Source organism: Pseudopodoces humilis, chromosome 6 (assembly GCF_049639895.1).
Source record: "Pseudopodoces humilis isolate 2021_Gansu_Grassland_sample_001 chromosome 6, ASM4963989v1, whole genome shotgun sequence".
Classification (NCBI taxonomy): domain Eukaryota; kingdom Metazoa; phylum Chordata; class Aves; order Passeriformes; family Paridae; genus Pseudopodoces; species Pseudopodoces humilis.
Genome location: NC_142205.1, coordinates 25,953,478 through 25,981,043, shown reverse-complemented (window position 1 = coordinate 25,981,043; position 27,566 = coordinate 25,953,478). Strand labels below are relative to the sequence as shown.

At 37.0% G+C, this 27,566-nt stretch overlaps 1 protein-coding gene across 2 annotated transcripts; it reads right to left on the bottom strand.

Annotated features, from left to right (window-relative positions):
• Nucleotides 1–63: 63 nt before the first annotated feature.
• On the bottom strand, nucleotides 64–27,566 carry CWH43 (cell wall biogenesis 43 C-terminal homolog). 2 transcript variants are annotated; one of them, XM_088056568.1, is made up of 16 exons: nucleotides 27,461–27,566; nucleotides 24,010–24,201; nucleotides 20,762–20,882; nucleotides 20,491–20,645; nucleotides 18,952–19,153; nucleotides 17,787–17,875; nucleotides 16,239–16,493; nucleotides 13,386–13,511; nucleotides 11,362–11,441; nucleotides 10,305–10,410; nucleotides 7,382–7,517; nucleotides 6,037–6,186; nucleotides 3,642–3,786; nucleotides 2,967–3,028; nucleotides 1,703–1,858; nucleotides 64–196 (listed from the first exon to the last, which is right to left on the bottom strand). In XM_088056568.1, exons 2-16 carry the CDS (start codon nucleotides 24,161–24,163, stop codon nucleotides 109–111), a joined length of 2,025 nt encoding a protein of 674 aa, XP_087912694.1. In that variant the 5' UTR covers nucleotides 24,164–24,201; nucleotides 27,461–27,566; the 3' UTR covers nucleotides 64–108. The 2 variants fall into 2 exon arrangements, with proteins under 2 accessions (XP_087912694.1, XP_005517777.2); XM_005517720.2 differs by lacking the exon at nucleotides 27,461–27,566 and adding an exon at nucleotides 24,913–25,015.

The following is a 27,566-nucleotide window of genomic DNA, read 5'->3' as shown; positions in this document are numbered from 1 at the left end:
CAGCATGGGAGTTGCTCATCCTTAAACAGTGTAGTCCTTTGGACTGCCAATTCAGTTTCAAGCAGCAAACCTTTCCTGTTGGTCTCAATAGTATTTTATTTTCTTCCTCTAATTTGTCCGTTTAAAATATTTAGGAGTGCTCATATGAAAGTGATGAATAGGCACATAATTATGTCCATCTTTGTAAGATCCAAACCTAAGAAAAATATTCAACAGAGCAATACTATTACAACATTATTTAACCCAAGTAATTAAATCATACAATTACTACCCTACTTCTGAATGTCCTAGGCAATTTATTTCAGAAACAGGCCCCATCTCTATTAAATGTAAATCAGGTTCTAAGTACCCTCTCCTACTAAAGGTTTTTGAGTATAGTGGAGACAATTAATTACATTGATTCTGCTGATGCTATAGGCAGTCTATTATTGGAACTCCAGAAAGCTGAGTTTTGCATTTATCTACTTAAATTCTAAGCTACATTTTTAGTCCCAGTTTCAATGGAGATACAATTTAAACACCCATAGTATCAAAATAGTCAAAATAACCCTGTTATTAATATTGTACACTTTGCTTTTGAAAATTGTGGTGAAAATTGTAGTTTTTCATTCCAAATTTAAATGTGAGAGTTTTGACAACTGACTATTATGGTACAGACTTGCAAAAAAAAAATGGAGTACTTATTCAAAATATCAGTGCTAAGTAATATTTAAGAGCAGTGCCATTGTATTTCTAAAGAAGTAGAGTTAATCAGAAAAAGCTAAATCTATTCCAATAGGGTAAACATTTTCTGATTATAGGCAGACAAAAGAAATGAGGACAAGATTCTGTGCTGAAGTCAATCGAGAAAAATCTGAAGGTGAATACTAACTGTAGGCAAGTTCCATCATGTGGAGAAGTCTGGGCAAACTCCTGCTTAAGACAGGAAGCCAGTGGCTGAGTGGTACATAAGAAGTGAGTAAGCTCAACTGTTAGATGTATATGAGAAAAAAAATTCTGCATTATGCATGTTAGGAGTAGTAAACATGACATTACTGGGAATTATCTCTCTGTGGCAACATCTATCACAAACTTCATGACTTTTTCTCTGATATCAATACTAGAATAAATATCTTTTTCTCTCTATCTCTTCCTTATGCAATACCAGTGGAAAAATGACAGCAATTTAGAAATAAATAACTATTTTACATAAAACCTGGTCCTTTTTTTTTTTTCTTCTTGACACATGCAACATACTGCCTCAGGCACTCTTTTTAATTTTTGCTCCAATTATATGGCATGGTTTTAAATGCTTATGCAAAAAGTATTTAATGTATATATTGTATTTGATATTCTGAGTAACAATATATTAAAAGCCCAATCTCAAAAGTGCTGAGAAACATGGGAGATCTTTCATCAGCTATCAAATGAGTCACCACACCACTTGGCAAATACCCCTATCAAACAATCTCAGAAATTGCCTGGATGAAATGAGCATTACTTGCAATTTATGCTGTGATAAAACACTCTGTTTTTCCCAGGGTATATGCCAAATCAATTGGAAAAATGGAATTACAAATTACAGAAGTTCTTGACTCCTACTCTTCTGCTCATTTGGGTACTGATCAGTGCCTCTCACTTTAGAAATAATTTTGTTCCTAGACTTCTCTTTTACAAGATGCCAGGTACATCATCCCCTTAATTTCCTCTGAGACACACTGACCTGGGATTGAAATGGACATCCTCAGGAACTTGGCTGGGATCAGTGACAATCCTATCATTGTCCACATAGTTATCCACGTGATCTGGGATTCTAAATTTGGCCATCTGGACTTCTGAATCACTTAAACCAGCATGAGATATGCGGGCATAACCCAGCCTATCAAATATGAGATGAGTTAGTTTGAAGAAATAACTCAAGAAAATTTCAACACATTCTTAATGTATCTTTTTTTTTTTTTTTCCCCAGGAGTTGTGCTTGAACTTATCAACTCAATGTTCCATTTCTGTGAATCTTGCCTTCAAAAAACTGAAAGTGCTCCATAAACAGGATTATAACACCATATCACAAGCATAAAAACTGAAAAACCGTGTTTCACAGTAAAAATAAGTTCTATGTCTAAAAGCCTTTTTTAAAAAATACAGCTTTAGAATATGAATGCAGGTATAAGCTCACCAAATTTTCACTGAAAAGGTTTCAATATTCATGAAAGAAAGTCAAGCATCAGTTGAATGAATAATAAGAAAAATTCAAATTGCAAATAGAGTTTTAGTTGAGTTTTTTTGGTTGCCTTTTTTTCTTTTTTTTACTCAATACTGTTAAGATAGCTATCAAGTTTATGACTCGTGAACACTGCAGAATTTGCATAGTTTATTCAGAATAAGCTGAATTCCATTCCAGTACAAACATGATTTACAAGCAATTTGGTATTAAAAGATATGGAGTGCATAGGTCCTGTGCCCCAAGCTTACACAGTTCAAGTTTCCACTAAATCCAGCATAAAGATTGGCTGGATTAGATCAGCATTTTGCTTCCACAAAATCATAGTTCAAAATTTCTATCTTCTGTGTCACATAAAAATTAGGTCTTAGCATTCACATTTTAGAATGAAGTTGCAAAGCTAGAACTTTGGAAAAATGTAGTTTTATGTTACAAAAATTAGGTCTTAGCATTCACATTTTAGAATGAAGTTGCAAAGCTAGAGCTTTGGAAAAATGTAGTTTTATGTTACCAAAGCAGAGTAGATCTGAAGAATTTTGATGCAGAATGATGAAACCTGCAATAGTGTCTTAGCAAAATATATTCAGAGATATACCAGTTCTTGTGATCCTAAGAACAATGTTTCATATAATTTTATGATAGATCCAACTGCCCATAATAATAGTTTAGGGATGTAAGATTCTTCCACAACCACTTAAAGATGATTATAAAACTAATAACCATCAAGATATTTAAACCTACAAATAAGTGATTCACTTGAACATACCTTATTACTCCACGATACATAATATAGCTACACCATCTGTCCCTATCTGTACTGTCGATATCCTAGAAGCGAAAGGGAAAAAAAGTCAGACAAACAAGGTAAGTGTTCATCTGGGTAAGCTTTAAATCAATAACAGGACCAGTGTGCAAACTCACTGCAGAAAAATATTTTGCCTAAAACATTATAATAAGGCAGAAAGAAAAACCTCACAGTTAGACATGGACAAATCAGACAATTTTTTGATATCTCTTAATGAGGAGCTCATTTTTAAAACAAAAGAATCACAGAATTAGAGGATGCCTGGAGGTCACCTAACCCTGGTAAAAGTCACTTCAGGCAGGTTGCTCAGGGCCTTATGGAGCTAACTTTTGAATATCTCCAAGGATGAATGTTTCACAACTTCACCGGGCCCCTGTTCTAACCTTCGACAACCCTGCAACTTTTTATTTCTTCTAAATTACATTAGGTCCCTTGAGGCAGCTGCTGTCCATTGCCTCTTGTTCTTTCACGGTGTAACTCCACCTTCTCTGCAAGATATCCTGTGGTAGCTAAAGACTGTATTTGAAAATGGGCTTGTGTTTTCTTCTCTGCCTATATTTAAGTTACTAGTTTGAAATACTAAGCTGAGTGCTTCCAATATATATTTTCTCTAAATATGCACTATTTTTATATTACCTGCACATTTCCATTTTTTATTAATTCATTATAGTCTCTGGATCCAGGAGCTGAAGTGATGTACCCTAGAAATACAACCTGCTTAGAGCTAGTCTTCAATAGGTTTGAAACAGCTATTGCTTGGAGTTTCCTATCCAAGTCCTCTCTGAAAGAAATGGGAAAGACTTTAAGACATATACATTTTAGCTCACAATCTTTGTGCTATGACATAATAAACCACAAATCAATCTGGTACAATTTTTGTTGCTCAGTATTAGAGAGTATGAAAGTTTACAGAAATCTCATTGATTCAAAATTATCTACTACATTTGATAAAAGCCACATGGTCATGGTAGATGTAATTCACATTTTCTTTCTAACCATTACAGGAAGAACATTTTCTATTACTGTTTTGTTTTTAATACTGATACCATCACTAGGAAATGTCAATGTTAGTGTTTTGGTTATATAAGACCTTGTCTCTGCTTGCACTTAAAATTTAACTGTGCTAGCACAAGTGCGTAACAAAGAACTTATATGCTAAAAAAAAGTTTCTTATGGATAGATCACAGTAAATAAAGTCTTCAAGCCTGGGTGCCATAATTTATGAAATGAGTTACATCATCCCATTAACATTGCCTGTATTTCACATCTCTTTAACAAGATTTAGAAAAGAGTTCCAACATGATAACAACATAGCGATAGCATAAGTGGAGCCTGGTAAAATGCTTCATTGGATCCCATTCCTTGTCATAAAATAATGCAAAAGCTGTTCTCTTTCTATGATTCTTTATGTTAGTGACTTTAAACAGTTGTGTAAATCATGCTGCCTTCTATATTTTGGTAGTCTGGACTAAATAACATTGACAGAGAGAGCTGATTTTGGAACCTGTAAACCCAAAAGAAGACAGCTATTTACAATTTAGAAAGCAGCTATGCTTTCTAAATAGTGGTACTTCTGCCTGAAGCAACTGTACTAGGGAGAAAGAGCACACAGACAGGAGACAAAAAAAAACCCAAACACTTAAGAAGAAGTCTGCCCTAGGTATATGTGAAGTTGCCTGCTCAGCTAACTGCTCTTTCCAGAATGCACCTCTCCAGAAGATGGGATCTTTTAAAGGCACAGGCACAGTTACAGTCCCACATTTTAAAAATCATATTTAAAAAACAACCCTAGTTATCCACTATTCTGTAGTCTATGTCAACTTAAGCAGCAGAAGAAAAAAATACTAAAAATGAGCAGTTATGTGCAGTATTTAGTTACAAATTCATTCCTCTCTAAAACACAATCCAATTTGCTCATTTCCCATGTGTCTCCTCATATTTTCTCCTTCATCTTTATCTCATTCCTTTGAGAGGGGATAATACAGTGTTATTTTCTTCTACTTTGACAAACAGTTTCTCAGACAGGCAAGTCTAATCACCTGTATGAGGCACAGAATTAAATTCCTTTCTAGAGTTAAAGCTGGGGAGTGATTTCTGACAACCATATTTGTTTAATAAATGGAAAATCTATAAACAATTTGCAGGTTTGATGCAGCTTCTACTCAGGGGAAGGAAATGGGATACACAGAATTCTTATGGCTTTCTGAGCAGCTTCATTGTGTTATAATATCTGCACCCTATCCATAAATTTGCCTCTCCATGAATTGTAACAATTTTTTTCTTAAATTCCAAATCTTACTACCTAGCCACAAACATATTAGATATCACACCAAATATAACAGAAATTATAGCTACATGGAGCATTCACAAAACTCTCTCTTATTAATATTCATTACACATGAGTAATCAAAACATTGCCTTCAAGAACTGAAATATATGCCTTATTCTTTTCCATCACTTATTTGCCTTATTGGTATAATACTGCTTTTCTGAATTCAGAGATCAGACTTCCTATTTCCACTTGCATACTCTCAGAAGTACACGAATGGGTATTTATGCTGCTGTTTCAACACTGTCCTTTCTTGGAGGTTTCAGATTTGTCACTTTTTTTAAAAAAAAAAACATTTTTCCATTAATGCTGTCTAACTATACCTATCTGCACTCATTGTGTAATGTAATGCATCTATTCCATATGCAAAAAGTCAGAAGGATGCTATCCTGCATGGAGATGCATCTGTGGCCCTATCATTTGTTATGACTTTGCAGAACTGTATCTTTAAATCTCTAGTAATTCAGATAGTAGGTTCAACTGAGTTTTGCACAACACACTTGCCCTACCTTAAAAAATGCTTCAAAATTTTAAACCAGTAGTTTAACCAATTTTAAACTGTCATAGTATTTCTTCAAAGGTGCCCTGCTAGAACCAGTATTCCAGCAGCAGATTTTAAAGGGTACAAAAGAAATCCCAGAAGTTTGCAAATTCCATTACATGACTTTCTAGACTCTATGTAAAAATAAGTAAAATACGCACTCTTCATTTCCGAAGTGAGCGACAACAAAATCAACCAGCTTCCCTGTGAAGTTGACAGTCAGGGCGATGGCAGGTGCAATCTCTCCCTCTGGAGATGGAAGGAGGTGATGGGTCGATTTTAGAATTGGATACCTGGATAGTGCCATAATCCTACATGAGGGGAGGCAAAGAGTTACATTTTGTGATTCACAAGCATCAAAGGTGTAAACCAAGAAGATAAATGTGAGCAGAAGATGAACAGTCACTGAAAAAAACTAAAAAGCAGAATACAAACTATCTCTAGTGGATTTTTCTGAATATAGAAAGCTTCACTCTAAAATACTGCTTAACTACATGTCTAAAAATATATTATCAAGTTAATTCCTACCCTAAGAATATCATTCCATAAATATGTTCTTTCACTGAGCTTTTCATGATCTGTATTTCAGACAAAACAAAATTTTATACTACCAGAAATTAAAAGGTGTTTTATTAAAAGCGGAAGTAGATAGAAATGCACCTCTAAAATGGAAGATTTGTATTTTTTCAGCTTCTGTTTGGACATTTTGCATCAGGTTTTTCATGGTATTTCATTAATAAAATCTCAGAGAGTAACTTCTCTGCCCTATTCTGACTCAAATAGACAGAGTCTGGAAGAAGAAAGTTACTAAATGTCCCTCACATATGGCAAAAATTAAATAGCCATTGCAACATTAGTTCAAAGTTCCATCTGCCATACAGATGTGTATATCCCCCTTAAAAAAAAGAAAAAAAAACATATTATATGCCAGTATTTTTCCACAGGACAAAGATATTTAAAGACAGGCAACTGGTAGCTGGTCAAACATTAAGGTAAAATTAGATACAAAATACCTGGTCAAACAGACATGCACCTTTCTATTCCCATTTCCCATTATACAGCCCAAACTAGATTTAATAAATTCAAAATTTTTCATACCTCCTGATGCACTACATTTTCCAACTGCTATCGTATTTTTAAGTCTGAAATATAAAATTCTCATAGCCCAAAACAAAATAATGTGAAAAAGGCATCAGATACAGCCCTTGGAATGCTAAACTTACAGATCTGTACATTAAAGGGCAGGATGCCATTCTCTGCACCACCAAAACTGAAGTAGCTTATGAGGGCAGGCACCAAAATCTGGTCATGTTTAGTACTGAGAAAACTCCATCCACATTGCATAGTAATGCTAACGAATCAAAGCCTGTTCCTAAAGGACAAGCTTCAACAAGTGATTACAGTGATTACTATTCCAACTACTCTTTCCTTCTGTATTAGTGCAGTTTGTATTGGGCAATATATTTACATCTATTTACTGTCACTGTGGATGTAAAGATGACTCACCCCCAAGTGTGATCTCTTGTGCTTGGACCAAAGTCTGTATAAAATCCCAGTCTTTCTCCTAGCCACATTGTTGGATCATGGTTTCCAATGAATGGTTTAGAGGCATCACTCTCTATAATAGTGATAAAATCTGCTTCTAAGATGGGAGGGAAAAAAAGAAAATATTTTCACATTTATAACGGTTACCTAGAAATGGGACTTACAAATAGCTACCTAATGTCATTATTTCCCTTTTGATTACAGAAGGATGGACACAAGCCCTTCAGGGGTCAGTCAAGGTAAATAAATGTTGGCAACAAAGTCATGCCCAAATTTTTGGCTACTGCAGGCCACTCAAACTCTGATGAAGATGCACTTTGCATGAACTCTGCTTGCCATGGCTGATCCCTTGTGCATAACCAGAGATATGTGCGACTGCAGAATACAGCTGGCCTCAGCAGACCTTGTGCCACTTCTAAAACATTAGAGATACTATGCACACACAAATTAACAGCACAATAGTAAGCCTACTGCTTTCAACTTGATGAACAAACACTACATAGCACATCTGCACTTCCCTTCATCTACCAAATCCTATTGTGCTTCTAAGAGTCCTGTGCAAGACACAGCTAGATGCTGTTGCCAAAATAATTATTCAGCCCAGAGCAACCTTGCAACAGCTTCAAGACATGGTAACTAGCTTCAAGTAAGTAGCTTCAAGACATGGTAACATGAGGGTTCGCAGCTCCAGTGAATTGCTGACCATCTGCAGCCACCTCACTTTCCCATAGCACTGTGGTCCCTCCCTGTTTACTGCAGATGTGTGGTTTTGCCAGGGGAACATAATGGGTTCCCCTATATTTTAACTCCAGGATACAGTTCCCTTGAGAAACTGGTATCTAAGAAACACCTGCCCATGCTGAAGGAAGGTGGGAGTCTGCAAGCTGCCGACAGGATGGCTGAACCATTCAGACTCAGCTTGAGCAGCCAGTCAGTACAGCTGCAGCAGCAGCAAGTGCTCTAAATGCTCCCTTCTTGCTGCAATTGTGCCCCTTTTAGAGTGCTCTTCTACACAGGAAGGCAAATTGAGTCACCGCTTCATCCACAGCCCTTTCATAAGGGCTTATGACCATCCAGCACCACAGAAGATTTTTCTGCTTTTGAAATATCTTACACAGCAGTGTAAAGCACTGTCATCATGGAAAATAGGAGCTCAGACTTCTTAAGTGGATTCCCAGGATTTTCCTTCTCTATCATTAGCATACATGCTGATCACAGAAACAGTAAGTGAAACCATTAAGAAAGGTTGAGGTAAGATTCCTCCAGGGCAAACAGAAATTCCAGTCACAAAAACCATTACATGTTGCATCTTCGCTATACAAAAAAAGAGGTGTGCAAGGAATGCACACCACCACACCTTTAAAGACAACCCCTATCCTAAAGCAGATAGCCACTCTTTTCTCTATGGCTGTCAAAATCAGGAATTCTTCCTATAGGAATTTCTTACCAAACTCTGAATGCATTTACTGATAACGTTAATGTAGTATTTTATATAATAATATACATGTAACATAAAACTTTAGAATACCATTTCCACCTATCAGAAATTATGATTTATTAACTTATATTTTGGATTTTGCTGCCTTTTTGACTTACCAATTGTCTTTTTCAGAAGTGATATTTCATTACCCTTAAGAAATGACAATGGACATAACCAGGTAATCACTTTTCCTAATATTCATTAATTTGAACTATAGGTAGCAGAAATGAATGCATTCTTTAAAATTCATAAATAAATCTGCAAAGATTAAATAACCACCCAGACATGAACTATGGAATCACTTATGTAGAAGAATACTCCAAATTTTGATTAATTAAATGTGCTGGCTGTTTTCTCGTATCACCAGACAGCCAACATAGCACAGCTCTCTGGACCTTTGGTCATGGGACAATAAAGGGAACGGGATTAAAATCACCCTCTTCACTCTTCACTAATTCCTGTGTACATATGCCACAAAATCAAGACTTGCACAGGAGCACCTCTCAGTGCCTTTTCATTGCTTGGGTTTGTAAAGCCTGAGCTGCTCAGGAAAATCCCATGGTGGACTGGAGAACAACAAATGCTGGAATTGCAGCATGGACATTTCCTAACTCCCTGAACTGCTTTAGATCTTAAAACTGTCAGTCCCCTATCTACCCTATCTCATGGGTAACGCAGGAAAAAAGTAACACCTACAAGCACTATTGGCCAATCCCTTTCAATGCCCTCTGCAATGGCACTCATCTTGAGTCCAAATTCTTTATCTCCTATAGCTAGTTTTCCAACCAAAATCCTGCCCATGAGCAACAGTTTAGACACTCTTCTTTACAATAAAATAATGAAATCATGACAACCAAGCTGCAATCACTACTTTTCTTTTATACATTGCTCTGGTTCAGTGATGGAAACAGACTTGTCTGTTTCTTCTCTGCATTCATTGTTTATGGCATTTGAATTTCACACCCTTTAGGAATTACATAATGCTTCACACCAAAAAAAAAGACACAGAGAAGTTATAAAACATTGCATTTGATCTAAAAGTATATTTACCTTTGTAAATACCATTGTATTCTATCTAAAAGGATATTATTTCATTTATGCAAAGAATTTCTCTACAGACAAGTAACTCATCAGCAACATGAGAAGAAAAATCCACATAGGAAATAAAATGTTTCCTCTGACCAGAAGCCTCTTTAAAACATATAAACAAATTATCACCTCTGCAAATGGATTTTTGACTGAAGTGACTGTACTGGAACAGTTCACAAATTGAGGAGAAAACAACTAAACACAGGTTCTTGTGTTAATGCAAAAATGGCCTCAGTTACCAAGCAGGTGTTTTCACTTTTGTCTCTTCAGATGAATCCTCCAAAATATAAATGAAGTAGGGAAAAAAAGAGTTACCTGTCTGATTAAGCAGATTAGCTGATCCTTCCAAATTAGACCATCCTTCATTGTCATATCCAAACCTAAAAGGCCAGATCATAGCAGAGAAATCTCTTTTTGGAACCTCAAAAAATAAATGGAAAAAAGTAAAATAAAATTCAAATTTTACATATTATAGCTTTGCAGTAAACAACACCAGACACATGGTGCCGTAAGAGAAATACAAGAAGAGATGGTTTATCCAATGTATTTTCCTAATAAAGCTGTAAAGAATTACAAAAAACTAAATCTGCTATTAACAAGGGAATAAAAGTCATAATACTTAAAATGAAGTTGTACAAATTACAGTAAATAAATGAAGAGGAAAGAGACAATGCATTTTTTTTATCTTATGAAGAGGAGCTTAGTAAGTTGACCACATTTTGCCACACAAGGTACTACAAACTTGAATTAATTGCAAAAAGGCCAACCATATAAATCTGTGTGCATTTGTGAATCTAACATGGAACTCCATGAGTGTTAACCATCTTGTTATTTATTACCTTTGCAATACCTATTTTCTTGCAAGACAGAAAACTGGAATCTTCAAATTTTTATCCAATTTCCATACCTAGTCTAAGTCTAATCTATGTCAACCAACTTTTCAGGCAGCTTCAATTCAGAATTATGATATAATAGAGAATCACAGAATTCCTTAATCTGGAAGAAATCTCAGGAAGTTATCTGTTCAAACTCCCCCTACATGAGATCAGCCTGCTAACAGCATTGTCCAGTTTGCATAGAGTTGAAAGAAACTGATTTATAAAAGTAATGTTCAAATTGAACATATGAGACAAGAATCTCTCAAATTTTCAAAATATTTTTCCTTCATAGGATCACTATAAATCTTCAAAGACCCAGACATTTCAATTTGACATGAATTTATAAATTAAATTTTTGCATTTTCATTTCTGCATTAGTTTATCTGAATACTTGGTTACAAAGATTTCTTTAGCAACAACTAACATACATAAGCTATCACACACACATTTTACTGTATATTTGAAAGTTACCATTCTCCAAGCACCCTACTCACCCCTTGGCCCAGCTTCTTCTGGTAAGTTTTATAACGTAAACCCAATCCAAGCAAACCAACACCAACAAACAGCCACAATACTTGAAATAGAAAAACACCAAAAAAATGTTTTTAATTCGAGAAAAATAATGTTATTATTGCTGTTAAACAGGACATTGTTATTCTAAGGAGTGCTATTCACAGAATAAGAAATGTGTCAGTTTAAATGACAAGACCAGATCAAGGCAGTATCTATGCATGCAGAATATGCACGTGTGTACAAGTACACTCTCTAAAACACAACATGCTGAGCAGATAAAAGGTACCAAAACTCCTTGGAATAGTTACGTAAAAATTACTCCTACCAAATAATTCATTATAGGACATGAATTAGAGCATGAAGGGAAAACCCTTCAGTGTTTTCCTCTCTGTGTGCAAGTATGCATTTGTAGCGCACAATTTTTGTCTTGTATTAATACAATGTGTGGAATAAATTTTAGTTTACTTTGCAAGCCTTTAGATGTCAGAAAGATGTGACTCCTGCCAGACTTACAGAGTGGTCATTTGTTTGACATACTCTTGGAAAGACAAGTGCAGCTTCATAGAAAGCATATTCAGAGCTTTCTAATTGCTCCTGTAGCATTACAAACAACCACAGTGTGCACCTAGAAGCTCTCACCATTCAGCACAATGTAATTTGATGATCAAAGCCCTCTGCAGTTACTCCATTTACACAGTGGCATATGCTATCTATAACGATTTTAGTAACTCCAGTTTGTTCTTTCATGTATTTAAAAATACATGGAACTATTTTAAGGCAAGTTTTCTGGAATTGTTTTGGGTAAAATTTAATACAAACAATACATTTAATGTATTGTAATGTAATGTCAGAAAGAAAGACATGCTGCTTATATTAGCACATGTCAAGCAATTTCTTACTCTGCAAGACACAAAGGTTCTTAGAATGGAAGCTGAGAAACAGTACAAGTCTGGGCATGATGAGGAAGTACAAGAGGTACTGCTGCAACATTGCAATATTAGCTGAGCAAAGGCTGTACTTCGTGACTGGTAGTATTTTTAAATATGAATTTACTTTTGTGAAATGTTTCTTAGCAGTAATATTCAAACCACTTGAAATGGTGCTCATGTTGTCTCTGACACACAAACTCTCACAGGCCACATTCTTTTGGCACCTGAGTATACAGGATAAAGACCTCCATAAAGATTCCAGAAACAGCCCTGAAAAACTGTGAAGCACTACTGTCTCCTTTTCCCAAATACAGCAAAATGTACACAAATGGCAAGCGATTTGCTCCAAAGTTACAGAAGAAAGGATGCAGGAATTGGAATCTTCAGCATCCTGATCTCTGTAGGGTTACCATGCCCTCATGCCTAGCATTTTATTCCTCTACCAAACTTCACACTATAGATAGACATTCTTCTTTAGAAACAGTAAGCTGACAGTGAAAACAAATCAGGAATTCAAATGATTGTAGAGAAATGGTTGAAAATATTTGTCTGGTTTAAAAGCCAAAAAGTGATAAAACTTCAAACATTTGATTTTCATTTCTCTTAAAAACCTATGGAAAAAAGCAGACCCCATACACACAATCTGAAAATCTGTGCTGTCACACTGCACCGCTTCAAGACTGCCATACCGAATGGCTGGGAAATCATTCATATCTTTTGTACACACAATGTAATGCCAAGATCCAGAGAGGCCTCCTCCTCAGCCACTAAAATGAAACCACAAATGATGCTGGATTCATTTTCACATTTTGGTTTTTGCCCAGTTTCTTGTCTCTGTTTAACACATTCCATTAGGAGTAGCCTCTGTCAGTCATAATCACAGTGAGTCAGCTCCTCCAATAGTACATGTCATCATTAACCTGGAACTAGGGAAATACCAACTACCAGTCTGTCTCAAACTAGTACCAAAAAAATAATTTCTAAAACATCTCAGAAAATATTCTACAGCGTTTTGTCTTTTTTTCCTCAGACAGTATTCTTAGAGTCATGAGAAAAGCAACTAAAATTATACTTACATAGTTTAATATACTTTTTACTCCTTTTGAAGAATGGTTTTTGATTGCTTTTCACTTCAAAGACAGAGCTAAGGTCTTTCTTGGGTCCTGTTAGAAAGCCTACTCCAATACATAGCATTATAAAACCTGTAAAAATATAAGTAATTCATTTTTTCATAGACTTTTAACATATTAAACATTGCTCATAAACATGTATTTTATAAACTCCCAGCTGTTGCGTTGCAGCACAACAACCTTATGGTTCCAACAACAAAGATGATTCAAAGCAAAATGCAGATAAATCCCATACGTACTGAGGCAATGCAGGAGCTATGACATTTACTGACAAGTATCTCAAGTAAAGACTGATTTGCAGTACAGCTCCAGGATATTATTTCAAAAAGGCTAATACATAGAAGAAAAATTATGCTAAAATTCTTCCAGGTCCTACTGATGGCTACAACTCTTCAGCTGGGCCCACTGTTTTCAAAGTTTACTGAAATTAACCTGGACAAGTACGATTGAGTTACACCTACATATTATTGAACCTTAAAATAACAGCTTGATGAAAAATAGTACATTGATGATTTCACATATTTATTATCTTTGACAATGAACTGCTCTGTCACAAGATACAAGGAACACATTTTTCAAATAGGAACTACAAAAGCAATTGCTCAACACTTTGTTATAAAACAGCAGCAGGTTGGAAGGTCAATTTAACATGGCAGCAACTTTTATTCTGGAGCTCCAGAGCCAAAAGAATTAGTTCTACTTTTTAAGAATAAAAAATTAAACATACCTACAGATACATTTTAAAAGCTAGCAAGCAACTTCAGTCTGTTAACTGTTGCAATGTGTAGGGACGGTATCTTTGCAATAAGTAGCTCAAACTAACAGTACAAGGTCTTTTCCAATCCCTAATGAGATAAAGAATCCAATTACTTTCAAAGAAAGCATGGGAGGATAATGAACTAGATAAGAGCTCTGCTGGAGAAGATATATTCCCTTAACATCTTTGTGGCATAGTTAATTAATTATAGAAGCCATATTTTACTTCAGAGTAATACTTAACTATTACTCAGTATTTTTTTATTTCCCTTACTTGTTACATTAGTTGTAGTGAAAGTTTGCAAACACAGACACTGGGCCTAGCACAATGAAGGGGCATGCACAAAACCTTTCTCAAAGGGTGACTGATTCATATCCATTAAAGTTGATGAAGATCAGGAATCTAACCCCTCAGCATTGTATCACATCACAGCGAAGCAGCAGAGAAGTTCTGAATATAATGATCTTACTTTCATTGTCACTTTTCCTGGTTTTCCTGGTAGTTCCCTACCCAAACTGCAGCAAGAGAAAGGCAGGATATTGGACAGAAGAAAGCAAGAAATAGCACTTGCACCTGGAAGAAACCAGAAGAAAACCAGCAGTTTGCCAGAAAGTGAAGCTCTAAGGGTAAAAGCACAACAACAAATACAAAATCTCATGGTATAATCTCTGATGAGCTATGGGGTGGCATCAAAAAAAGATAGAAACTGGATTCTCAGATGGAATTTAAACTCATGTAATGCCATCAGCTGAGATGTGTTACATTTACAGTTTTCTTTACCAAAGAGAAAATTAGGGCCACCTCTCTGTTACTACCCAATGATCATGCCAGGCAAATTAATCACAAGTGTGAATTTCAACAGAAGTACCAGAGAGGAATTTTGAATAAAAGTATTTCTTTTGTGAAAGCATTACTCAAGAAAGCATTTGACACTCCTCTATTGCTTTCTTCATGTAACTTAAAAAAAATTAATTTAACTAATTAAGATAACTGCTTCTAGAGACTACTCAGAATGCTTTCAGAACAAAGAAAATAATGCAGTAATGGAACGAAATTCTCCTCAAAACTTAATGAAATCAAATCCCTCATGTGAATGCTGGAATATAAGAAGCACACATGGAGAGTTAGAAACTGGAGTGATACAAAGTGGTTACTGGCATTTATGAAATCTGAAACCTTTGGAGCAACAGGTTAAGCACAGCATTCATTAATTCTTTCCAAATAAAATATAGGCTAATGCATCACATTTAAAAAATGTCCCACACAATTAGCCCAAGACAATGCTTGGCATTGTTTAAATATAGTTAGTGAAATATGCCATTGAAACATGTTAGTGCCTATCACAAAAATACTTCTGGAGACAGAACCAGGAAGGGTTGGTTTCCTTTCCACCCTCTCCACCCTCATCAAGTGATCATTCTGCTAAAGCCTTTGTATTTGCTCAACTCAGTTCTTCCTTATTTGCAAATACCTGACAATTTATTTTCTGCCTGTCCTGTTCATGTGCTTCTGACACTACAGGCTCATCTGAATTCCCCCAAACATACTGGTGTGTTCAAAAAACATAAGGTGGAGCCACACGGGAAAGAAGCTCAGGTCTCCAATGCAGACTAGCTAGATCAGCAGGATGCTGCACTTTGCTCTGCAGAGCAGGGCTAAATAATGCACTGAATTACAATACAGTCCCAGTAGCTACCCTGTTACCTGAGGCACTGCTGCCTTAGGTAGCCAGCATATTTGTGCATTCACACCCTGGATTGCAGCCATACTTTTAGGGTGACTGATTAACACATCTCTTCCTCCACTGCGTACTTTAGTCATCAGACATTTTTCTACTTTGTCATTTTCCCTTAACTGAATTCAAGAAGAAACAAGTAGATTATTTTTTGCATGTCTCATTAATTTTTGCACTGAAACTCTTACCACAGTAAGTAAACAGTAACTGAGCATTTGAAAAGACTCTTCATACACTAGATACATTTCACATGTCTGCCTGAGGCTTAAGCATGCATATTTGTATTTGTTGATTATCACAGATGTACCTAGAAGAAGATGGGAGCTTTCTCTAATGTAAACTCCTCCAGGCACAAATTTGTAAGCTGTACACCATACACAGAAGAATAATTCAAGAACATAGGCAAACATGGCTGTACTCATGGCTTTCCCAGGATGCAGACAGCTAACAAAGCGTCCAGCTAGTTGAGGCCACACACACATAGTAAAGATACCAAGAATGTTGCCTGCAACAGCAGCACTCCAGGTATGTAAATAAAGGAGACCAGCTGAAGATGCCAAACCTGTGAAGGGATAGAATAGAATATAGTAAGTCTCAGTCAGATATATTATCCACCACATTCATTTTCATATTCTGACTAGCAAAAAAATAGAGTCTGGGAAATATTTCACTTTCCAGATATGAAAACTACATCTCTAGGAGGACAGCTATTCACAGTAGCCAAAGGTAGTCTTTTATTTTTCCCAGTATCTCATTCTTTTATACATTGCCTATTCAGCTGAAAACAGTACAGCAAAAAGAGGGCAGAGAAGCATCATCAAGAGCCAAAATTGAACAGTTTTTCTTACAGAGTTCATGAGCACAACAGAGGAATTATGCAGCTCTTAAGAGAGTAATAGGTCTGTCAATTATGAATCTTTTACCATAACACAGAAAGAATCAAATAGATTAATATGAAGAGAAAACCTATATTTTCCTGATATTTCCCTATAGATAACAATAGGACAGGCAAGAAAGCAACTATTAATCTTTTACTAACTGCAAGATCCTTGACTTACCATGCTATCTTTGATATGGTGATTTGACCCTAAACAGAACATTAACAACCACAGAACCGCTCTATAAGAGGACAACTTTATTTTAAAACATTATCGTAAGTACAAATATTTACTGTCACACCATGAAAGCAAATGTATAGAAACATTTTTAATATTTAACTCTTATACATCAAGGTTCTGAGCATTTTAGAATACAATGCTTGAATCACCTTTCTGTGCTTGTTTTAAATAAGCAATGTGTGAACATCAAAAATCAAATGTTCATGCTTACATTACAATCTGCACACACATTTCTTAACACTAAAACCTGCCTGTTCATACTATTTTACTGCCTGCAGAACTTGTCAAATAAAGAGACAAGAGGCAAGTTTGTCCCCAGGTAGACTGCCTGTTAAATTACAAGCTATTTTGCCTCCTGTGGAATTTTGAGAGCATTTGAAACATCTCAACCCTATAACCTTAGATGTGGCCTTATCATAGAATCACTAAGGTTGGAAAAGACCTCTAAGATCATCAAGTCCAACTGTTAAACAATGCAGATGGTCAGAACTGAGATGCTCTCAAGGGAACAGAACCTTAACAGGGCTTCTGAAGACAATAACACTGCTCTGCAATGGTCTGGAGATTTGGCCTGTAACCCTTAGTCAACTGGTCAGACATATGTGTAGTACTGTCAGTGGCAAGAGAAAAGGAGGCTTTGATTAGCCACACTCTTCTGAGATGTGGAGTCAGGTCAGAGTACTTGAGTAAAGGCAATAAGGTAACAGACAAAAATTCTGCTCAGTATTTGCACCTACCTATGAGAAACAAGGCAAAACTGATGACAGAAGACCAGCTCCAAAATGAAAGCATCAGTCCATGAGCAAGGCCCAACAGAACTGTACCTCTGAAACAACAATAAGGAAAAAGAAAACATGCACTAATAAGATTTTAAAAACACCAGACATTGAAAAAGAAACTTCTAGATATACAGACGAGGGTCCTTGGTAATATAATTCTTTAAACAAAGCTAAATTTTGCTCACACTCAGCTACATTTTCTTCCCTTTATTTGATGTAAAAAAACATCCAGTTGAAAATAATAGCAATTTACTGTAATGTATAACTGAGTTGTGTTCAAGAGAAACAGCAGTCCACTGAAATCTTGGTACAAAAGGCAAAAAAACTCAGAAAATGAGAAGGAAGAGTCCACCCCAAACAGAATTATTTTCTTCATGTTAAATAAGGACTCCTACAGTATCTAACACTGGTCTTAGTCTTGGGGAGCTCTTTTGTATACCAATTCCAGATTATAAACTCTGTCACCTGCCATCACATGTTGTTGACTCCAAATAACTAATCTGGTCTCTTTCTAGGTTTTGGAACCTGAATGAACTGCACACAGCATTAAGACCAAATTCTTATTAATCAAAAATTCTGCTGAAGTATATCTTTTAATATTGCACACAGTTTACTTTATATTTTGTGCATGCATCTCTGATCATCTCCTCTCTGAAGCCAACTACTAGACTAATTTACTGCATATTATAGATGCACTGTATTCATAAGTCCTTGAACCTCAGTCCTAAATCTAAACATTGTTTTGAAATGTGGCAAACCAAGATTTTAGTCCTGAAATAAAAATAATTCAGAATAATCAGAAAATTTTAAGGTCTGCACAAAATGCTCAGAGATATCTCAAAGGAAGAATGAATCCTCTGTGTGAAGTACCTTGTGCCCACTTTTTTCTGTCTAAATTCTTATACCACCATCAGGTTGAGTTTTAATTTGTCACCCACTACAGCACTGGATTTTGATTACAATTTTGTAGTAGTAGTAGTAGTAGTAGTAGTAGTAGTAGTAGTAGTAGTAGTAGTAATAGTAGTAATAGTAGTAGTATTAATAATAATAATAATAATAACATTAATAATAATAACATTAATAATAACAATAACAATAGTAATAGTAATAGTAATGCACTTACCCATATGGATTAGGATCTGGACCTGTATGTGGATGTCCACTTACTGCCCATCTAGAAATTAATGATACCTCCCCAAATATCCACAGAGTGAGGAACATGAGGCTGCCAAAAGCAATCCCTGATAAAAACCAATGAGGATGGGAAGCAGTCTCTCTAACCACATTACTAGTTTTGTTTGTTTCTTGTTTCCTCTTGTCTCTACCTGGAATAAGAATAGAAATGCAGCTAAGCAAAATGTCAAATCCTATTAGCAATCTCATATTACTGAGAAAAAGAAACAGCCAAAATCACAAATTTACTAGAATAAATTACATGCACAAAAGCTAATTCATCTAATTAGGATTGTCTTATCAGAAACTGATAACCCCCCAAAAATTTAAAATCTTTACTAACAACCTGGGTCTGTCAAGAAAATATAGTCACCATAAGTGGTCAAAAATGCCAACCTGCGCGTCTGATTATTTTCCACATTACTGGAATTTAAATATTTAAACTGGCTTTGAAAATCAGCAGAAAAGTTATTAGAATTTGTTCAGAGGCTTCTGTTCTCTGAAATTCTAAACTCTGATAAGAGCAAAACCTGACACTTCCAAATAAGCCAGAAATAAACTCCCTTCCTTCTCCTTTTTTCCACATGCTTTAGAACCACTCTCATCTAAGGAGAAAGCAGTACCTTTAATTGCACAGACATATAATTTTGTCACCCACAAACAAGACAGATTTCCTTCCTAATCTCCTTTAGATTCCCTTTCTAAATTCTGATGAAAGCTCAGGCTTAATTTAGATCATGTAATGCAAGCTTACAAATAATATGCATGATGCTAATTTATACCTACTTACACATAGATAAGGTTTTATCTTTCAATTAATTCATTAAGGTTATACTGAGAAGGAAGAAGATTCTGAGGATTTAACATGAGCTGCCTTAACTAACCAACCCAACCTTGCTGTCTTCCTTTGCAATACTACCTCCACAGTTTAGCCTGTGCCAGTCCCCACTGCTGAGTACTCTGTGCAAACACACCAAGAACTTGAGCAAAGTTTAATTGGGACAACTCGTCCATTCCTCCAATTCTTTCTGTTTGTTTTCACATATCAGCTGTTCTCCAATTTTGTCTTGTCTCCCCTTCTCTGTTAAAAGAAACACACTGGCAAAGAAACTCAAAGTGCAAACTGAATTAACATAACAAAAACACCACACATGTTTCATGCTGGAAAGACAATAATCCATTCTAGTTTTATTGGCCTATCTTATGCCTTTGTTTGTGTTACTGTCGTATTGTTGACACTGCAGTAAGGAAAAAGAGGCAGTTCCAGCATCAACTTACTGCAGCTTGTATGAATTGCGATACCAGTTCTGCCATATTATGGGCAGAGGGAAGTACCCCACGATATCTAAAGTCTGCAATGCTCATACAGCAGGTCTAAAACCAAACCGTGTTGGGGGAAAAAAAGTCAAAGAATCAAAACCCAGTGACACATAGCTAGGTATACTTTAGGTTCTTTTCATAACCACCATCTTTGCTGTAGTATGCTTACCTGAATGAATTTGCTCCACTGCTACTACAAAACCAACTGTCAGTATGACAGTATTGGCAACTCGTGAGCTCCAGACTGGATTAAGTGATGTGTACCAAATACGAAGAACAAGGAGCATTATCTTGCCTAGCATGAAGCCCCATATCCTGATGAACCTGTAAGAATCAGTTTTTGAAATAGTGAGGCATTTGGGGGTTAAAAAAAAAAAAAAAAGAAAACAGCTTTTCATATAAAGAAACATCAGTTAAATTCTATCAGTATAAGAAAATACCTTTGTAAACTGTTTCCTGACCACCATGTTACTGTTTGAACCAGCAATGAAGAAGAAACACCAGCAGCCAAGATGAGTAGTCTAATTGAAGCATTTGGTGCATGGTATGATGCTAAGCTTCCTACAAACAAATACACACACACAGAGGCTACTTTAATGATCAAGACAGACTGGGTAATAAGGATTTCCTGTGCATTAGTTCAACACTGTCTGTAATTTGAATGGCTATACCACTTATCTGAAAACACATGACACTACACATTTTTAAACAAACCAAAGAATTGTAGATATACACAGAAACTGGGTATACGTGACTTCATAGCAGTTATGATTTTCAAGGAAAAAATTTATATGAAGCAATTATCCAACAATCCAAGTGATTGCCTTCATTTAAGTACTTAGGGTGATTGAGCCATAGAGAAGATATAAGGATAAAATGTCTAAGCATACAGATATTCCTCAACTATGAACTTAGATATCTAAATCAAAAGCCATACAGTTTTATGGACTGTGACTGCTCCTTTCTAAAAAGGATATGGTTTTTGCCACAGCGCACTTATAAAATAAGTACACTATGGCCAAAGCCACTTTCTTTATTAGACAGGAGCAGTCACCACACACAGCACAGGGATTAGTAATCAACTGCCTCAGTAGGCGTGAACAAGGCTTTCTCTGCCTCAGTATCTGGTCTCAGAAGTGGTCACTACCAGCCTACACCATTTCATTACTGAAAACTACCACTGTCCCAGCCACTGAAAGAGAGCACGTGCACACATCTTTGCCATTACCCAGGGCACAGTGACCCCGCATTACCAATAGTTTTAAACTCTGCTACCAGGTTTCCAATGCAAGAGACTATGGACCACATATATTCTCGTAACTTCAGTCAATGTGGAAAATTCTGGCCCAGAATTTCTGGCCCAGGACCAATGACAAACAACAGGAGAAGCAGCAACATTGTTTTGATACCAGCCATTTGCTAAGTGAGTATGAGTCAAACTTGAAGAGATGTTAAGCAAGTAATGTCAGAAATGGAGCTGCAGATTCTGGCAACACATGCTAGGAATCCTCCAACTGTTTATCTGCTCATTCTGCTCAGAGTAAAAGATGCAAAGCTTAGAGCCAAGATGATAAACAAGATCAATGTGCAGTAAAGGTGTACTTGCATGGACTTCAACAGAGGTTTCATGTACAGTACACACAGATTGCTGTCATGAAATTGTGCTGGCAATCCATAAACCTGCCTCTTCAAATATTTCATCATGTGCGCTATCCTGATTAAAGGTAGCATGGGTTTGCCAAGTTAGAGCAGACACACCTTATGTTGCTGTGCAAGTACACCCAAGACTTAAATATATCTATCCAAATACCCAAATTTAACGTAGGTTGTCTGAAGACACAGATGCAAATAGACACTTCCACAGGGTACTTTGTTCTTGTTTGTTTTTGAATGGAACACAAAATCAAGTAGTACAAAAGGATACAGAAATTAGAAATTGCAGGGAAAATAAAGCTTCCTGAAAAGGCAACAGAAAGAAACAGAAAGAAACAGAAGAGAAAAAAAAAAATCATCCCCATAAATATCTGGTCATAGCTAAGCATGAAGATTTTTTTTTTTATTTTTATTGTGAAATTGAAGACTGCTAAGAAGTTTGTTCTGCCTGACAGTTCAACAAGACCCAGAGGAAGACCATGGCCTTTTTGAGAAGGAAAAAAGATCAAAAAGAGAATTAATAAAATTGTCTCAGCATGAAGGAGGAAAAAAGCAGGAAGAACTGAGAAACTGGAGAATCAGCAGCACAGTATGATGGGACAGAACTAACATAAAAGACCAACATAGGCCTGTCATTGCTCTTTATTTAGCAGAATAAAAATTACACACTTTTTTCATCTCTTCCAAAAGAGATCTTTTGGTAAAGTGAACTAAACACAGCAAGGTGATCTGAAGGACTAATCTTAAATAAACGTGGTAAATTTTGTGTTACTGTCACATCTGAAGGAAGGTAAGGTGCAATTTTAAATGCTTACACTCACTCCTAGTTTCTAGACTAGGAGATCTTGCAGAAAGCACCGCACTATGCACTGCTGCAAGAAGCTGAAGATTCTGCTCACTGAGAAGCTTATTACAAAACAGCAAGAAAAGTATTACAATGGATATAATGGGAAGAGTAGGAAAAGGAAAGAACATGGTAACACTATTCTTCATGAAAATCAATGACACCAAAAAACTGTGTTTAGCTCTAGTATTTTTCTAGAGATAAAGAACAAGAATTCTTTTTAGAAAAACTACACAGGGAAAGTAAATAAGATGCTCTTACTCTGTCTTCTAACAGTAAAAGAGGAAAACTATAAGGAAAGTGATTATCTGTCTATCTTATATTGACAAATAAGAAGCTAGGATCTGCTGCTTCTGAAACACATCACTCAGCAGCAGCATTTTCACCTCTACACACGATGGAGACCCTTGTCTCCTCTGAGTTCATCCGGTGTGGCAAACTCTTTAGCAATACCTTGCTTCTGAATGTGGCTGTACCTGCCAAACCTTCCCTAAAAAAATTTCTAAAAATCAACAAGAGCTAAGATTTACACCAGTTAGCTAAAGATTAAAGTGGGAATCCCAGCAGGTCTTGGTTTAAGGAGGAGCCTGTGGAATAGGCAATGGGGCATCTGTTTCCTGAGTTTAAGATCAAATTTTCATCCTGTGCAACTAACCATATGAGGGTTATTTCATATTTAGGATGAGCCTATAACCCCCCTACAGGCATGTAGATAGATAGATTTAATTTTAAAAATACATTCTTGGAAGAAAAAACTGCCTCAGAAATTAAAAAATAATGTTTCAGTCATAGAAGACTGTTTTTATAATAGCCCCAAGCTGTTCTATAATGGCTCATCCCTACCTGTTGTCACAATACAAAAAAACACCTGCTCTGCTAATATTTGAGTGATACTGAAAACACCTCTCCAGCTGAGCATCACTCACACTAAATTAAAAGCTCCTAGCAATAAATGTAAAGATTTTGTTCTGTATTAATATAATACAATGGCTGCAAACAGTATTTCTCTGACCATAGCTAAAAGCTTAAGAGAAAAAAAAAGAAACCAACAAAACATGAGTATGGGGAGAGCAAGAACTTCTTTTTCCTGTATCTTTTTGTAATCCTCTGAATTTTAAGGCAATTTGGAATGTTTATTCTTATACACTGATACCAAAATGGAATCTGTAACTCACCACAGTGTGTACTTACCAACCATAGTCAATCTCAGAAAGGCTAACACATACTTATTGTTAGCCAGCCTCCAAAAGGGGCCAAATGTCAAGAATATCGGGGAAAGGAAGGCAACAGCAAAAGCTTCCAGGCCTGTGAGTGCCAGTGTCTGAAGTGGGAAGTAGTAGATCATCGGTGGCAGTGCATGGTAAAGAGACCAAGAAATGTAGCCTAAAACAAGAGCCAACCAAAAAAAGAAAACCCCATCATGTATTTTCAACAAGATTTCCTGGAGATTACTTAAAAAGTACCATTTTGTACTTTCGCATATAGACTATCAAATGTATTTTAAAGCAGTTCAAGCAACAACAGCCACCTTCTGTGAAGAAATGTTTGTTATTTCAAGTTAAACAAACGCATTTTCCGAGGAAATAGAATGATGAGAATAAAACAGCTCTTCCCCCACTCACACAGCAGTTCCTCCTTTGAACCTCAGTGAAGTGCTCAACTTTGGAAAGGATTGGTGTTCAGAGGGCTGGCTAAATAAGCAGTCCACTCACAGTCTCAGGGCTCCTCAAAGGCAGACTGGTGGCTAAAAGCATTATTCTAGTAAATCGGTGTGCTGTTCTCTCCTGGAGACACCTTACCCAGGCACAGCGGCACTGCGCTGAGTTTCCAGGAGATGCACCGAGCAGACGATACCGCGGGTGCCGGCTCTGGCGACCACCCTCGGCACCCTGCCTTGAGCAGCACAGCACCGGCTCTGCAACACCTGCGCCAACATTTGGCCGGGAGCAGCAACAAATTCTAGGCTGATCCAAGAGCCTGCACGTACGGTGAGCCCCGTGAAACCTGCTACGGCCGGTCCCGGCTGAGCCCCCCGGTGCCCTTAACCGCGGCCCCTCGCCCCCGGCCCCGTCGAGCGGCACAGCCGCCACCTACCCAGGAGACTCTCCGAGAGAACGGCCTTCCACAGGGGAAACATCGCCCCCGGCGCTGCCCGGCTCGGCGGGGGCTGCGTCCCTCTCACCGAGAGCCGAGTCCCGCGTGCCCGGGAGGCGCGGCGCCGCCGCCCGTCCCGCCTCACGGAGCCGCGTCCCCGCGGCGGGGGCGCGCAGCCCGCACGGCCGGAACGAGCTCTCCGTGCTCCTCACGGCCCCGCCGCGCTGAACGGCCAGGAGGATCGGGGGGGATCCTCCTGGCAAAGGAGCATTTGTGCCCTGAGCAGTCACGCCAGCAAGAAAAATAAAAGCAAAAGGTTGTCATAGCACAAGCTGGAGGGGAAAAAGAGGAGCTAACCCACTCAGCAGCTTGGACAAACACATGGTTCACTACGAGGCGTTCGGGGATGTCCGAATTAGTACTGTACTCACCTCTGTGAAATGTGTGTTGTTTTGTAGCAGAATAAGGACTTCTGAAAAGCAATGCTGTCTACAAAAAGCACCAAAAGAAGCATTTCGTTTGCTGAGATTCCTGAGTAACTACGTTTGTTAATTTTAGAAGGAATCATGAGTTAAATCGACCCAGCCGTGAACACAGCTGCCAGGTTCTGGCGAAAAAATTACATAAGCAAAATCTCAATTTTAGAATTTTTGAGGGGTGGCACGAAACGTAAAATTGTAACTATAAGCTAAGAATTAAGAAGTCTTTTGCTGTTAGAATATATCACCATCTTAAGTTTTATTAATCTTCATATAGCTTCCTATAGAACTGCCATCTGTATCTTCTCATCTGTGTTAAAACTACTGTCCTATTCTAAATAAACCTTATGGGATGCATTCTCTTTCCCCAGTTTGTGAAACTCTAAATCCATAGGAATAAACTATAAACACCTAACATCTATATGACTTATCATCAGCAATAAAGTCTGGTCAAGACGTTTGAGAGGACATGGTACAAAACTAAATTTTGCCCTAGAAGTCCTGAAGTCAAGTGATTATTTACCCTACAGTATGATGGGATTGAGTTATTACAAAAACTCTGTTGGATTTTGGCCGCTATTTGAAATGTGTTTTAAAGTTTTGAAATGTGTTTTAAATGTCCACAAAAGAATTAAAGTATTTTGATGGAAAAGTTGACCTCACTAGGGAAGGAAGAATGAGACTCCTAGATTTAATGAGCTTCTCCATTTTCTCCAAGTTCCATGTCATTAAAGGCAACTTTCTTTTTCTTCATTAAAGAAAAGTCATACCAGAATAGTTACCAAGCTCACTTATCACTGGCTTTCAGGATTATGTAAGTGATGACACCATTTCATCTTCCTGTGGTGTGATGCAAATGGAAGATGAGATCTTTGGCCAGAATAAACCCAGAACATGGCTGCTTTTGGAGCTGTGTAGTGGGAGCATGAGGCTCACAGCATGTGTTCACCCAATAAATATTTGAAAAAATTTTGCAACACTTTTTGTAATTACAGTATCTTGCTTCATGGTTCAGAGGTGGAGTTCCAGTTAAACTAGACTTGTCTGGAATTGTGAACCTGATATGCTTGTGGCTTCCATTAAACTCATAATGCAATGAAAATAATGCAAATCCTGACAAATTTAGCAATTGTATTCTGGTACTCTCTCTGAGATTCGTAGTAACTATTAAGTTTGGCTTCACATGCCACAAAGTTATGTTCTAGTGCTGCCCATAGGGCTGATGTATCTGAGTGTAGGAGCAAAAGAGAGAGTTTTCAGGTTTTAAACATAATGTCTTAAACATAAAAGTCAATGCTTGCAAGGTGCTTAGTTACACATGAATATATAGCAATGCCTTTCACTGCATTTTTTTTTTATTCCTGGAGTACCACAGGTGTACTTGACAAAAAATAAAGCAAAAGCATTTGATCTTTATAGGAATACAATGATGTTAGACTAATAAGGTCAAGGAAACACTACAGTAGGAGTTTTCACTCACAAAACAAGAAGCATTTTCATTCTAGAATAGTATTTAAGACACCCGTACCCTAAGGCAGACATAAAAGATTATCTGAATTTAACAGACTCATAATTACATTGGTTGACAGGGGTAAACTTTTCTAAAGCTAGTGATTGTAAAAACCAATGCTTTATTTGGGTTCAAACAAGCTTGTTTTGAAGCCCAAGTAAACACATGGCATTTAAAAGAACTTTCAGACCCCTGTGAGAAGTTGTCCTTGCATATTGCCTGAGATGCCTGAATGAGCATAATGAAGAAGCAGAAAAAAGTGCCAGAGAAATGGGGGGGAAAAAAGAATGAAAGTATGATAAAAGATTAGGATTAAAACCACAGCTCTAGAAAAAAGCAGAAGTGGGGAGTTTACAGTTAGGCACCTGTCACAATCTTAGTGGAAACACAAATGCATGCACATCTCTGAAAACATTTCACTTGGTACTTCACACTGAGAAGAGGAAATCCTATATCTTCAACACTTCATAATTACCAACTATTCACTTGTAAAAGACAGCCCAGACCAAGTATAAAACAGAAGTACATCCAAGAATCGGTCTAGACACAGAAAACTTACATGATTCCTCGTAAGTCGTGAGAACAGTTTAATGTTTTACTCAGAAGTATGTTGACTGTTTCCTGCTGTGACTTTTCATGTCTTTTCCTTTGCCCTTAACTCCTAC

Coding starts and splice junctions, on each gene's coding strand:
- CWH43 (XM_005517720.2), bottom strand. CDS start 24,955: ATGTTTCCCCTGTGGAAGGCCGTTCTCTCGGAGAGTCTCCTGG. Junction 24,202..24,912: donor TCTCTCGGAGAGTCTCCTGG/GTAGGTGGCGGC, acceptor CTCTTGTTTTAG/GCTACATTTCTTGGTCTCTT. Junction 10,411..11,361: donor AGAAGAAGCTGGGCCAAGGG/GTGAGTAGGGTG, acceptor TTATTTTTTGAG/GTTCCAAAAAGAGATTTCTC.